We start from the raw sequence: 15,639 nt of genomic DNA on the forward strand, positions 1-15,639 counted from the left end.
GTCCGTTTTACCTGAATTATGGGTTTCATCCCACACTCCTTCCTCCACGTATCTTGCCATCAAGTACTCCAGTGGCATCTGATTATCTTGCCCAGATAAAGGATTCTCTGGGATTACTCAACAATACCATATCTCATGCTCATAGCCAACAAAAAAAGTACTACGACCTCCGTAGGAAACCCTCTCCCCAATATGCCATTGGGGATCTTGTTTGGCTTTCTACAAAAAATCTGAGACTAAAAATCCCTAGTAAAAAACTTGTACCTCTATTTCTGGGACCTTTTCCAATAGAGAAGCTTATTGGAAAAGCTGCAGTACAACTCACATTGCCAGTAGACCTCAAGATACATCCTGTCTTCCATGTGTCTCTACTGAAGCCCCATGTTCCTAACCAAGGAATAAGGCCTACTATCTCACCTCCACCTCCTGTACAAGTGGAAGGTGGAGAAGAATTTGAAATAAAAGAAATTTTGGATTCCCGTTTCAATAGAAGAAGACTCCAGTATCTTGTACGATGGAAGAATTATGGGCCCCAAGATGACACCTGGCTGGATACCTCCGATATACATGCCCCTAGACTGATTCGCAATTTCCACTCGAAATATCCGGAAAAACCAGTTCTAGAGGCCTTCCGGAGCCGGCCTTAAGGGGGGGGTACTGTAATGTTCTGGTACCCTTGTTTCCATATTTCTCCTCTCCTAATTGCGTCCCATCTTGTGTAACATGGGACGCATATACCTTTAAGACCGGATGACATAATTTCCGAGCGCCGCTATGAGCGGCTATTTCAATCGCCGGTTTGCTCTCACTCATCGCTCGTTCAAACCCACATGTTCATCGCACCTACGCCTGAGAAGTCGGAGCTGCTGACATACCTCCCTTGCTAAACTGAAGCCGGAAACCTCGCTGGTGATCTCTATCTCGCTACGGGATCACCCCTCTCCAATGGACACTGTTATTCCTAAACCTATCTAAGTGATAAGTACCCCGCAGGGGATTCTTGCTAACCAATCTCCTACTGTCATCTACTGCAATTACCAAGACTATCTGTATCTATCTATTCACTATCATCTGCATAGACTGTTAGCTCTTGGGACTACCTTCAACTATCCTTGCACTAGGTTACTCTGTCTAAGTATACTCCATCTGTGTCCTCTTACCATCTGCACTATACTTGACATAAGAACCTATCTGCTTTACCATCACCTGCAACTCTCCTAATACTACTTCTAGTGCTCACCATACTCAACTATATATCCTCATATACTCTATCCCTCCATTAAACATCTATTAATATATATATAGTATATAACAGGCTGTACACGGTGATGAAGTCCTGAGAGTTGGATATGTTGTTCAACAGATTCTCTACAAGGCTACTGAGTGTAATAATTCTGCAGCTGTAAATCCATCCACAAACAAAAACGCATGAACGTTACATTTAGGCAGCTTGTACCCAGGTGGTTGACATTTTTGCCACGTTTTATACCCTTCATACAAATCTTGCAGATCGCAACTGTTTTGTCTGCATGGGATGTCTCAAAAAAGGCCCAGCAAGATGAGGTGTGTATAGTGGCCCAGGAGACAACAGGTGCGGCCTTAGATGGAGCGGGCCGTCTGCTCTCCCCTCTTGCTTGCTCTGCCTCCTCCTCAACCTCAGACCCAACATCTGACTCCATCAAAGACTGAGCATCAGGCCTGGCCTGGGAGACAACAGGTGCGGCCTTAGATGGAGCGGGCCGTCTGCTCTCCCCTCTTGCTTGCTCTGCCTCCTCCTCAAACTCAGACCCAACATCTGACTCCATAAAGGACTGAGCATCAGGCTGGAGTAGATGGCCGACACTGTGGTCAAACAGCTCAGCTGACTCCTCTGTCATGTCTGAAGTTGGGTCTAAAGGAGGACGTGAGGTGGACATGGACTCATCTGTATTTGTTCTGACAACTGCAGAAGACTGACCACTTTTCTCTGCCTGGGTCACTGTAGTTGCAGATGATGCCGATGATGAGGGTTTGGTCATATAGTCCACCACCTCCTGTACATACTATTGACGTATAGCTTGGCCACTGCCGGAGAACAATCCAAATGGTGGCCTGGCTTAGGGCAGACCACCACTTCCACCCCTGCCTCTAGACACCCTAGAAGCTGTGCCCCTTTCCGCAGCAGGGCCACGTATGCCTTTTCTTGGTCTACCAGGCATATTTGTCACTGATGCGTTGGCAACTGTGTGCGGTGAAAAACGCACACTGCTATGCGACCCACAGTTGTCGCTGGATACAGCACAGCAGATGCGTGTCACGCACAGTTGCAAAGGCTTTTGTACAGTGCACCTAACGCTTTGAACAACAGGCGTTAAGTTGTCACTGTATTTTGCTGCCTAGCAAGCACGTATACCTGCTGTGATACAGCAGCACTGTGCAACGTGCTCACTAAACAGAACCCTCACACTTTCACTTTCCCTACAGAAACTCAATTATTAAATATAACTAATGTAGTACAAAGTTCCCTAACTACCTGAAGACGTCACACCGACGAAACGTACGTAGAGCGTCATCGCGCCACATCCGCCCAAGTGGAACGCACATCCGGACCGTGGAACGAACGGTGTCCCGGAAGTGTGCAACCATCACTGTTTTTACCTGCTGATTCATTTTCTTACGTTTGTAAGTACCCATCTTTTGATTTAATAAAGCCTTTTAAAACGGTACTACTCTATGTGAGCCTTCTTCCCCTGTATATACCCGTGGACCCCAATTTTAAGGACCCTGGCACGGAGGACTCGGGCAGGATATTGGACCATACTAGTGACACAGTAACCAGAAAAGGGGACCCCCAGGATTACATATCCAAGGCCTGATACCCCTGCAGGGGTGAGTAACTCCGGTAAGTGCGGTCCAAGGGGTGCGGGGAGCACTGAATGGTCACCGGCATCCGAGCACCTCCTTAATCTCTACTAGAGCACCTGCACCAAAGTCACCTTTGCACCCCTAACTTAGGGAGTGTTTTACTATAGTGGGACTAACCTTCTTTTTAGGATTATAGCCATTATGGACTAACCAGAACCTGGATTTTGATGTTATATTTTAGAGTGGTTTTACCATTTTTATAAACCTGCGTTTTTTTATAGTTTTATGTCAACATATGATGCTATTTACTGTATAGTTTTCACCTTTTAAGGATTTTCGCAGTTCACCCATGTGTCATTATATGTTTTTAGGTTGATCCAACATATTTTATTAATTTTTATTTATTTAATAGGTTTGACTTCACTCATTTTTATATATGTCCTTATTCACTTAGCTATTTTATTCATCTATTTATATTTGTAGTTGGCACCAGCACTATTGTGCACTTTTCACAGGGTTGGATCACCTATCATTGTTGCACTTACCATATACTTTTCACAGGACCATATATATGAAGCACTTGACACTTTACTAATTTTATTTTCACATAAGAGACACACACCGATTTAATATTTATTCAGCATCATTGAAAGATATACGGAACAGCAGGTATATTCTGGCAGCGCCACAAACCTTTTCTTGCATTTCCTACTCTTACTATATTCCTAGGAATATAGTGTATAGGTGGGCTGCAGCCAGTATCAACAACCATATTTTAGGTTAAAAATTATCCTAAGCGCGGATTTTTTTCATTTCATTACAGTGCACCTAACGCTTTGAACAACAGGCGTTAAGTTGTCACTGTATTTTGCTGCCTAGCAAGCACGTATACCTGCTGTGATACAGCAGCACTGTGCAATGTGCTCACTAAACAGAACCCTCACACTTTCACTTTCCCTACAGAAACTCAATTATTAAATATAACTAATGTAGTACAAAGTTCCCTAACTACACTAGATATCCCTTTCCACTAAATAGAAAGCTCCATACAGCAGAAGACTGACACTGTCCCTTAAGTTTTTTTTTTTTTTTTTGTAACTCTAAGAACCAGCACAATCGCTGTATCTAACTACACTGGCTGTAAGCTAAATACAATTCTGCTATATGGAGCTTTAGAACCACTCGATATGTAGAAAATGTAGTGTAGCAAAGCAGGAGTCGGAGAACTGCTTCAACTCTCTTCAACAGGCTCTGGATCACTGTGCTAGGGGTTAGGCGGGCTATCTTATATAGTGTGGGGCGTATTCACTCCTGATTGGACTCTGGTCCCCGTAGTCACTCCAATCACGTTCCTAGGAGACTCTTGCCCCCTCATTGGCTTTTGCAGACGTTTCTGGGCCAATCACGGGCTTTTAAAGCCCAGTTCCTGCCCCAGTGCATTTTGGGCGGTTCTGGTGGCCGAATACCGAACTTTTACCGCAAAAAGTTCGGTATTCAGCCGAATATCGAACATCCAATGTTCGGGTCGAACCGATGGTCGACCCGAACCGTTCGATCATCCCTAGTGAAGACTGGGTGGAAGATGATGTGGAGGACGATGAGGTCCTCGACCCCACATGGAATGAAGGTCATGCAGGTGACCTGAGTAGTTTGGAGGAAGAGGCGGTGGTCGCACAGAGCCACCAGCACAGCAGAAGAGGGAGCAGGGTGCAGAAGCGGAGCGGCCGTGCCCTAGACACTACGCCTGCTACCGCCCAACGCAGCAAGGGACCGAGCACTGCGGACAGAACTCTGCGGCTTACTATTGGAGATTCATGAACGGACCCTTAGGCGCACTAAAATGTCCTACTACACTGGTAGCAACAAAGCGGGGAAACTCCTAGCCAACAAGCTGAAGGGTTACAGAACTAAATCTAGACTTCCCCATATTTTCCACCCCATGTCAGGGGAGAAACTATTTAATCCCCAGGCCATTGCTGATGCTTTTAGTTCCTATTACAGCTCCTTATATAATTTGCAAAATGATCCTTCCAATGTGCAACCTTCACCGATTTCAATTGATAATTTTTTGAATAGTGTACACCTACCCAAGCTGTCTCCACAGCAGCTGGAGTTTCTCAACTCCCCTTTTACACCTTCTGAACTTGCTTCCGCTATTAAATCACTACCTAGCAACAAATCCCCGGGCCCGGATGGGTTTAGTGGAGAGTATTATAAACAATTTCACCACTTATTGATACCCCATTTACTAGATGTATTCAGCTAAGCTGTTGCCTCCTCCTCCTTTCCTCAAGAGATGTTAAATGCTCTTGTTATCACATTACCGAAACCGGGGAAGCCCCCGGACACACTCCAGAATTTTAGGCCAATATCCCTTTTAAACATCGACCTAAAAATTTATGCTAAATTACTGGCTTTACGCCTTATAGATATTTTGCCATCTCTGATCCACCCAGATCAATCCAGCTTTACGAAAGGGAGACAGACATCTGATGCCACACGGAGAGTGCTGAATGTGATTCATCATGCAGCCCGGTCGAAACTGCCTTCTCTACTCCTAACTTTGGATGCGGAGAAGGTGTTCGACCGGGTGCATTGGGGGTACCTGAACCGGGTCCTTCAGAAGATTAGTTTTCAGGGTAATATACTTTCGGCAATTATGGCCCTGTACTGTGTATGTTGATGGAATGCTATCTCAACCCCTTGCTATTACTAATGGTACTAAACAGGGATGCCCTCTGTCCCCCCTTATCTTTAACTTAGCTACCTCCATCCGCATGCACCCTGCCATCAGGGGCATCCTAGTAGGACCAGTGGATCACGTCATCGGCCTTTTTGCTGATGACGTTGTCCTGATGCTTTCCAGTGTCGCTTCCTCACTGCCCGCAGTAGCAGGGATTTTATCTCAATTCCAAGAAGTGTCCTTCTACAAGGTGAATGCTTCTAAATCATACATTTTAGACCTAGGCATTAAGCCCACCACCAGAACCTCTTTAGCTAGTAAATACCCCTTCGGATGGAAAGATGAAGGTATCAAGCATTTGGGCATCATGCTTACCAAGCATACTAACCTTCTTTTCTGCGCTAACTACATTCCCTTTCTTACCAAACTCCCATCTACCCTGTCTGCTCTCTCCAAGTCTGAGCTTTTTTGGATGGGCAGATTGGCGGCTTTCAACAGGACAGTCCTTCCAAAATTGCTATACTTATTCAGAACTCTTCCTATTTCCATTCCACAATACTGTTTTCACAAGCTACAATCCACGGTCAATAGATTCCTCTGGCAAAACAAAAGATCTCACTGTGCATTTATTAAACTTACCAAGCATAGACGAGCTGGCGGTTTGGGCCATGTAGTTCTTAGAGACTATTACACTGCTTCAGTGTTAGCTCAGTTGAGGTACTGGTTTTAGCCAATGTTACCCTATCGCTGGCCTTCCTTAGAGGCTTCAACTGTGCCCGGTAAAGATCTTGTGGCTTTGCTATTCTCGAAGACCATGCAACCAGGCATCTTAGCCCAACTCCCTATCACAGTTTTAGCATCACTGAATGCCTGGCAGACCCTCTTTCAGTGCAAACAAACTGATCCAGAAGCTGAGGTGCCCATTCCTATAATGGCTTGTACCATCCTTATACCACACCTCTCGCTGCGACTTTGGCAAGCAAGGGGAATTAACTGGTTGCAGCAACTGTATTCCTCCAACACACTTAAATCCTTTTCTACCCTACAAACTGAATTTAACCTGCCAGAATCAGAGAGGTTCACGTATTTTCATGTCTCCTCTCTCCTAAATTCCGCATCACCTACCGTATGTTCTATTCCCACCAATATCCTAGCTTACTTTAGTAAACCGGGTACCGTCAAGGGAGGGATCTCCCTCATTTACTCGACGCTCGGGGATAAACTCAACTTTGAAAAACTAAAACCCTAAGAGCATGGGAATCAGATCTACATACATGCTACTCCCTTGATCAATGGCACTATGCTATGTCGTCAGTGCATTTACTAGAAATGCCAACAACTGGGAAATGATGCATAAAATCACCCATCACTGGTATCTGACTCCCTATAAATTAACTAGATTTTACCCACACCTTCCTAATACGTGTTGGAGGGTATGCGGTCAGATAGGCACCCTTTTTCACCTCCTTTGGTCCTGCAAACACCTATCCAGGTTTTGGCCGGATATCTTTCGTCTCCTAAACAGTGTGACCACCATCCCTCTACCTTTGAACCCGGGTCTAGCCGTACTAAACCTAGAAATAGATAGCGTCCCCCACCCTCTCAGGAATGTTGTCACCAATATTCTCTTAGCTGCCAGATTGACTCTATTGCGACGCTGACGCACTCCTACAATTCCTTCCTTAGAGGAAGTCATTCACCTAAACCAACAATATTGCTCACATGAGAGAATGTTTGCATCTGCTCATAACATTTTGTATAAAGCGGAGGGGGGCTGGGGCCCGTGTATGGACTGGCGCAGTAGATACAATGGTAAAACATTTTGATTCTTTTTGTAAATACTGACATGTCTTATTGCTTACTAAATGCTTAGACTCACTTCCTCCCAGTTTAATTTCTCTGTATTTCCCTGGTTATACCATACTATGTTGAACACGTTTATGTTTTCTATTGTCTAAATCTTTGCACACAGCATTAATGTGGACGCTCTCAGGATTATCCAGGTGCGGGCTAGCGCCTCTTTGTGTGGACACTTGGAATCCGCAATTGCATTTATTGTGTAATGTGTGTACTTGGTGTGCTTTAAAACTCCAATAAAAATCTATTGAAAGTGTAATGTTTGTGCTGGTTCTTATCTGCCTTTTTTTTTTTGTCCTGTTTTATAATGGGATGTTAAGGTGTGAGCCGACAATACATTACAAATTTGTGTTAATTTTACACTAATCATGCATTTGAGCACTATATATATATATATATATATATATATATATATATATATATATATATATATATATATATATATATATATATATATATATATATATATATATATATATATATATATATATATATATATATATATATATATATATATATATATATATATATATATATATATATATATATATATATATATATATATATATATATATATATATATATATATATATATATATATATATATATATATTTTCAAGATTTATATAATTAGTTATTCAGGCATGGGACTCCTCAATATTCCAAGAGTAATTATGCTCAGCTCAATGGTTTAGTGGTTAGTGCTCCTATCTATAACACTATAACACTGAGAGCATGGGTTCAAATCCCAAGTATGCCATCACCTCCATAAATTTTAGCCAGCTGTGAATACTGAAACTTGGCGAACGCCTAATTGCAACTGCCACATATGCATGTCTATTTTCCAAATATACATGGCCATTTACATGCAACTTTAAGTGATGTAGCCAAGATATTACTATTATGGCAAAATAATAATGACACACCAGGTGTTAGCATGGCTGGGACTAGAACTCATGACCTAGCAGTCATTGTCCATAAGCATAGACCACTACACCATTGTGCTGAGTACAATTAGACCCACCTGAAAGTTTAGGATGAATAAAGAATAAATGTTGATAATTAGAGAAGTGCAGGAAAACCTCAGACCAAACAGGAATAAACATAATCACCATTCACGATTAACTTCCGTAAAACTAAGAGGGGTATATGCTAATGCCAGGAGCCTAGCTAATGAAATGGATGAGTTGGAAATGTTAGTACATGAGGATGACATAGATCTTGTAGGAATAATGGAGACTTGGTTTGACCCCTCACATGACTGGCTGGCCAATATCCAAGGGTATTCGGTGTACTGGAAGGACAGGGTAGGAAAAAGAGGGGGAGGGGTATGTCTCTATGTCAAGAACAATGTAAGGGTGATAAGAGAGGTGTTACATTACGCAAGGGATGAGTATGGATTTAGAATCCGTGTGGGTAGAACTCCATAGGGAAGGAGAAAAGAGAAAAGTAATTGTGGGGGTTTACTATAGCCCACCTAACCAAGGGGAGGAGGTAAAGCTGGAATTTTTAGCACTATTGGGTAAAGTGGCAAAACTGGGATCAGTCATCCTATTGGGGGACTTCAATTATCCCGACATTGACTGGGAAGAGGGGACTGTACACTCACAGAAGGCCCGTCTATTCACGGAAACCTTACAGGATAACTACATGTCACAGTTGGTGGATTCTCCGACTAGAGAAAACACAGTCCTGGATCTATTGATCACTAATGACCTAGACCTAATCTCGGAGGTAGGAGTCCAGGACAACCTGGGCTCTAGGGATCACAGGATGATCACATTTAGCGTAAATAACAATATAACAAGGCAAGTGGGGAACATAAGAACCCTAAACTTCGGAAGGGCAAACTTTCCAAAATTGTACTCATTGATGGAAAGGGTAAACTGAGACCAAACCCTGGGATCACTGACCACAGAGGAAAAATGGGAATGCTTTAGGAACATATTAAGCAAATGCATCTTGCAGTGCATTCCTATGGGAAATAAATTTAGCAGAGACAAAGCCAAACCTGGCTGGCTAAACCGTAGCGTTAAATGACTTATTAGGGGAAAAAAATTGGCCTTCAAGAAATATAAATCAGAGGGCACAGTATCGGCTTTCGACCAATACAAGGAGGCAAATAAGAAAAGTAAACACGAAATCAAAATGGCTAAAATCAACTTTGAGAGACAAATAGCGGAGGATAGTAAAAAAAAAAAAAAAAACCCAAAGAAATTCTTTAAATATATCAACAGCAAAAAAACTAGGGCAGAGCATATTGCACACATAATTAACAATGATGGGAGGATGGTTACAGAGGACACTGAAAAAGAAACCGTGCTGAATGCTTTTTTCTCGTCAGTCTTTACACAGGAAAAGGAGGGGTACACTGACCATGACTGTATGGTTAGTAGTAATACACAGGACTTGCCACTATGGCTAACAGAGGGTGAAATCAGGGAAAGGCTGGATAAACTTAACACAAACAAATCACCAGGCCCGGATGGCGTACATCCGAGAGTACTCAAGGAACTCAGTAAGGTTATATCTAGACCACTGTTCCTGATCTTTGCTGACAGTATTAGGACAGGAGATGTACCAGGGGATTGGAGGAAAGCTAACGTGATTCCGATATTCAAAAAGGGGCAGAGGCATATCACGGGAAATTATAGGCCTGTCAGTTTTATATCGATAGTATGTAAACTTCTGGAGGGGATGATAAGGGACTATATCGTAGAGTTTGCTAAAGACAACAACATCATCAGCAGTAATCAGCACGGGTTTACAAATGGGCGTTCTTGTCAAACCAATCTCTTAACATTCTACGAGGAGGTGAGCTGTGAGCTAGATAGGGGCAGACCAGTGGATGTGGTGTACCTGGATTTCGCTAAGGCGTTTGATACAGTTCCCCACAAGGGCTTAATTTTTAAAATAAGGTCTGCAGGTATCGACAGCAGGGTTTGCTCTTGGATACGGAACTGGTTAAAAGGGCATGTCCAAAGGGTGGTAATAAACAGCGCATACTCAGACTGGTCTGAGGTGGTAAGCGGGGTCCCCCAAGGCTCAGTCCTGGGACCAACCTTGTTCAATTTATTCATAAACAGCATTGAGGACGGGATCAGTAGTTCGATATCAATTTTTGCAGATGACACAAAATTGGGCAGGGCAATAACTGCACAGCATGAAGCAGATATCCTACAGAATGACCTGGACAAAATAACGGAGTGAGCAACAACATGGCAAATGAGGTTTAATGTGGAGAAGTGTAAGGTTTTGCACTTGGGGACTAAAAACAAAAGCACAATACACGTTAGCAGGGGAACCATTGGGGGAATCAAAAATGGAGAAAGAGTCTTGGTTGATGATAGATTAGGCAATAGCATGCAATGTCAAGCGGCAGCTGCCAAAGCCAGCAGAATATTAGCATGCATAAAGAAAGGGATGTATTCCAGAGATAAGACTATAATCCTTCCACTTTATAAAACTCTGGTCCGACCGCATCTGGAGTATTCTATCCAGTTCTGGTCGCCAGTCCTCAGGAGGGATGTGTTGGAGCTGGAGAGAGTCCAGAGAAGGGCAACTAAACTGATTAGGGGATTGGAGGACCTTAATTATGAAGAGTGTTTGCAATCGCTTGATTTATTCTCCCTGGAGAAGAGACGCCTGAGGGGGTACATGATAGCAATTTATAAATATCTCAATGGGGATCTCAGCTTAGAAAAACAGCTATTCAGTCGAAGGGATTGCATGAGGACTCGAGGGCATACAATGCGATTAGAGGAGAAGTGTTTTAACCTCAGGTAATGTGGGGGGTTCTTTACTGTTAGGGCTACAAGATTGTGGAATTCTCTACCACAAGAGGTGGTTTCTGTGGGAAGTATGGTGGTTTTCAAAAGACTCTTAGATGTACATCTCAATGATCAGAACATTCAGGGCTATGTGAGATGATTACAGCCACACACACCTACACAGGTTGAACTGGATGGACTATTGTCCCTATTCAACCTCACCTACTATGTAACTATATGTAACTATATGTAAGAGAATTCTGGAGTCTGCTAATATTAAATCTAAAGGTTAAAACACATAACCGATACATAACTATACATAAAAAATACATGTAACCATAATAGCTGACATTGCTCTGTAATATTAATTCAGAATAGAGGAATTTCCGTTGAAAAATGTGACCGGAAATTGGTATACTCTAATCGGAATTCACTATTGCATCTAGTTGAAATTTTACATTTGCAGGTTCACCTAGTTGAGGTGTTAATGACTCTAGCTGGGAGTAGTTAAATGGGAAGTGAGCATTTCTACTCCTTTCTTTTAGGGAATAAGGCTCATGGTAAGTTTTTAAAGTAATTTTTTGTTAATTTTTTTAAAAATTAGACGTTAAAAAAAAATTTAATTGAAAAATGTTTTTCATTTTTTTTTTACATACTGTCACCAGTGCAGTACAGCATCATCATATACCTGTTGTGGCAGTAATCAGGGACTAACTGGTGACAGTATGTAAAAAATATATAAATAATATAAATAATAAATACAATTTTTTTTTTTTTATTACAATATTTTTTTATTTTTTTACAGTTTATTTTTTTACACACTGTGACCAGAGCAATACAGTGTTACCATAGCGACACTATACTACTCTGGGTAGGTGATTAGGATTTTTTTTTTGTTACACACTGTGACTGCTATAACAGAGAAAATCACTGTTATAAGCTACTATTTTTATGAATGACATCCATTCATTCATTGTGTACTATTGTTAAGCTGTGATTGGCCCTTTCTGTATAATGTGATCACTGTGGCCAATCACAGAAATCAAAACAATAGTACTCAATGAATGGATATGAATGGAAGCCATTCATTGTGTACAATTGCCATGTGATCTGCTGTGACTGGTCACAGCCATCACATGGTACCGACAGTGGCCCGGCACACTGATCTGTCCACTGGACACAGTGGGTGATCGTTCATGCCGCAGCAAGGCACATAGGGTGAGCGCGAGGTGCAATCCTGGGAGGATGTCATTTGAGAACTCCCGCTCAGCTGTCATATTATAGGCCGGGTGGGAATTGCTTAAAATCACTGCCCTCCACCAAATAATTATAAGTATTTATATGACTGCTCATTTTTTTTAACGCATTACATTTTTTTCCTTGCAGAATAAGGAGCCTGAAAATATTACACAAAATCTGTGCAAGGAGCTGGGAGGACTTCTAAATGGAAACAGTTGTGAATATGTTCCAGATGTTTTTCTTATGTCGGTCATCCTTTTTTGTGGTACATTTGTGTGTACAACTTCATTAAAAAGCTTCCAAAAAAGCAGATATTTATCTGCAACGGTATGTAATAATGCCTATTAGAACTGAAGTGAATAGAAATATTTTCAAGAAGTTGTAAAGGTTACATTTTTGTTCTAAAATATTAAACATGTTATATTTATCTGCTCTGTGCAATGATATTGCATAAAGTGGCTCTGAAACTTCAATTCTGGGGTCTTCAGCTGTATCTCTAGGCTCATGCTCTGCATCGTGTGCCACCATAGAAAACCACTTGCTATGGGGATTTATCTGCGGACTCATTCCCGAGCCAGGCTGTGTGCGTCAATAGACTTGGCCCTACTCTCCACTCTCTGCTCACAGAATTGCTGTTGCCTCTCTGTCCTGTGAATGCAGGAGACAGCCACTACAGATGAGCACAGCGCTAGATTGAATGAGGTGTGAGTTAAGTATTTGAGGGGGGGGATTGGTACTGCTACTAGGACATTTTTAGCTCAATGCACAGAATGCATTAAAGTGACTTTAAACCCTCACCTTGTAGAACAACCCATTAAGTTTAAAATAGAAATTAAAGTCAAAACATTTGTGTATAGATAAAAAAAAAATGGAAATGCTTTTTTCCCCCTTTTTTATGATCACATACCCTCTGTTTTCAGCTATATAAGAGCGAGGGGAGGAGAAACAGCAGTGTACTGATCTTCTTTCGTTTAGGATAGATTGCTTTAATTTAAATAATTTTGTTTCGCTGATTTGTTTAAAAATGTGTTTAATTTCGATTGATTTTGTTTCTTGGAAAAAATGTTTTAAATGATTCAAATGATTCGAGCCAGCTGTCATAGTTACATAGTTAGTAAGGTTGAAAAAAGACATCAGTCCATCCAGTACAACCTATGATGTGTGTGTGTGTTCGCTGTTAACCGTACATTGTATACCCCTGTATGTTGTGGTCTTTAAGGTGCCCATCTAATAGTTTTTTGAAACTATCAATGCTCCCTGCTGATACCACTGTTTGCGGAAGAGAATTCCACATCCTTACAGCTCTCACAGTGAAGAACCCCCTGCATATTTTAAGGTTAAACCACCTTTACTCCAGTTTTAGTGAGTGGCCATGTGTCTTATTGTATTTCCTTTCTCTGAATAGGTTTTTCCATATGCTAGGGTTGTCAGTAGAGATGATCGAACGGTTCGGGTCGACCATCGGTTTGACCCGAACATTGGCTGTTCGAGGTTCGGCCGAATTTAGAACTTTTTGCCCAAAAAGTTCAGAATTCGGCAACCAGAACCAACCAAAATGCAATGGTTCAGGAAATGGGCTTTAAAAGCCCGTGATTGGACCAGAACCATCAGTAAAATCCAATTGAGGGGGCAGGAGAATGCTAGGAATGTGATTGGAGTAACTAGGGGGTCCATAGTCCAATCATTAGTGAATACGCCCCCCAGTATATAAGATAGCCCCCGCCAAATTCCTAGCTTTCTCATACAGGGACATGAAAGAGAGTGGAATGCTGTTCTGTTACTTCTGTTACAATGTGTTACAAAGTGTCATTTAGCAATTTTTAGTGTGAGGAAAGGGATATAGTGTAGTTAGGGTGCTATTTTTCACTATAGTTAGCTTTAATTTATTCGGTTTCTGTAGGGAAAGTGTTAAATGTAAGGGGACCGTAGTGTAGTGTAGGGTTAACTGACTCTGACTGCTATGGCAGGGTGACAAAACCCTTTCATAGCAGGGTGACCGCCATAGAGAAAAGATCGTTTCTCTTGTGTCACTTCAGAGCAGGGATATGGCTCCGCTCCCGTCAGGATTCTTTATGCTGCAGGGGTTGCTAGTGCTTTTTTGAGGACATGTTTGGAGTCAGGCATGACATCTAAACATATCTATAGGGGTATATATACACACCCATGTCTATATATACACCTGCACATATATAGGTGTTAAAGGAGCAGAACACTATACTTTTGCTAATGAAATAATTTGCACTAATATGGCTACGCTCCCAACACACCTATATATGTGTAAGTGTAATATACATATCAATGTGTGTGTATATATATACCCCTATACAGAAGTTCAGATGTTTTGCCTGCCTCCAAAGACCCCCAAAAAATGCCCAAAAAAACGCTTGCTTCAAAACCGGCAAGGTGGGAAAATAGCGGAGCCATATCCCTGTTCTATATTGATTCTAATACAAACAATCTTTTTTTTCTGGTTCTGGACATGCTACAGAGCTGAAACTTCACAGGTACACTTTTTAGACCCCCCAGACACTAAATCCAAAGAAATCTCTTTTTTTTTTTTTTCAATAATTTTTTCAATAATTGGCTCTCTATCAAAAATTACAATTTTTAAGAACTTTTTTTGTGTGATTAATAGTCCCTGGGGCATGACCCAGAACCCTAGGCAATTTTTAGGGGCATTTATTGGGTTTTAGGGCTTCAAAATTGTGTTTTTTGATTACCGAAGTTCGGGTCCTATTGATTTCAATGGGGTTCTGAAATCCGGGCCGAACTTTTGGGAAGTTCGGGTGTTCTGGTCGAACCGAACTTTTGAAAAGTTCGATCATCCCTAATTCTAATCTGCCTAAAGAAAGCAATAGATTGGTGCCTGTAAAAGATTACTTACTTGTATAATCTTCCTGTAATTCTTCCTGTAAAAGTTGATGACGTCATCGGCGCATGCCCAGTTTGTCATTCAATTCACGGCACGATATGTGGGCTGTTTCATTAACATAACAATAGCTGCTCTAAAAAAAACGGCACGGCTATGAGCTTCCTGCTTCCTTATCTCACAGGGGGAGTGAACAAGAGGTCACACAAGGGGAGGGGGAGTGAAAAACGGCAGCATTACTCAGAGAGTCTGCATTACACTGAGAGATTTCAGTCAAAGAATGCAGTAAGGGCGGAAATGACATCTGCAGGGGGAGCAGAAAGGAGGCGATGACATGGCACAGTCGAGAGCAGGAAGAAGGAAAAAATGTAACTTAA

General features: G+C 41.8%; 1 protein-coding gene across 1 annotated transcript in view; it reads left to right on the top strand.

The window, feature by feature from the left end:
* SLC4A9 (solute carrier family 4 member 9) overlaps window positions 1–15,639 on the top strand; it is a 1,068,229-nt gene that overhangs the window by 625,592 nt on the left and 426,998 nt on the right. The window contains 1 exon segment of the mRNA XM_082254102.1: window positions 12,541–12,720. Within this exon segment, the coding sequence (XP_082110228.1) occupies window positions 12,541–12,720 (180 nt within the window).

This window comes from Pelophylax lessonae, assembly GCF_965119305.1.
Source record: "Pelophylax lessonae genome assembly, chromosome: 4".
Classification (NCBI taxonomy): domain Eukaryota; kingdom Metazoa; phylum Chordata; class Amphibia; order Anura; family Ranidae; genus Pelophylax; species Pelophylax lessonae.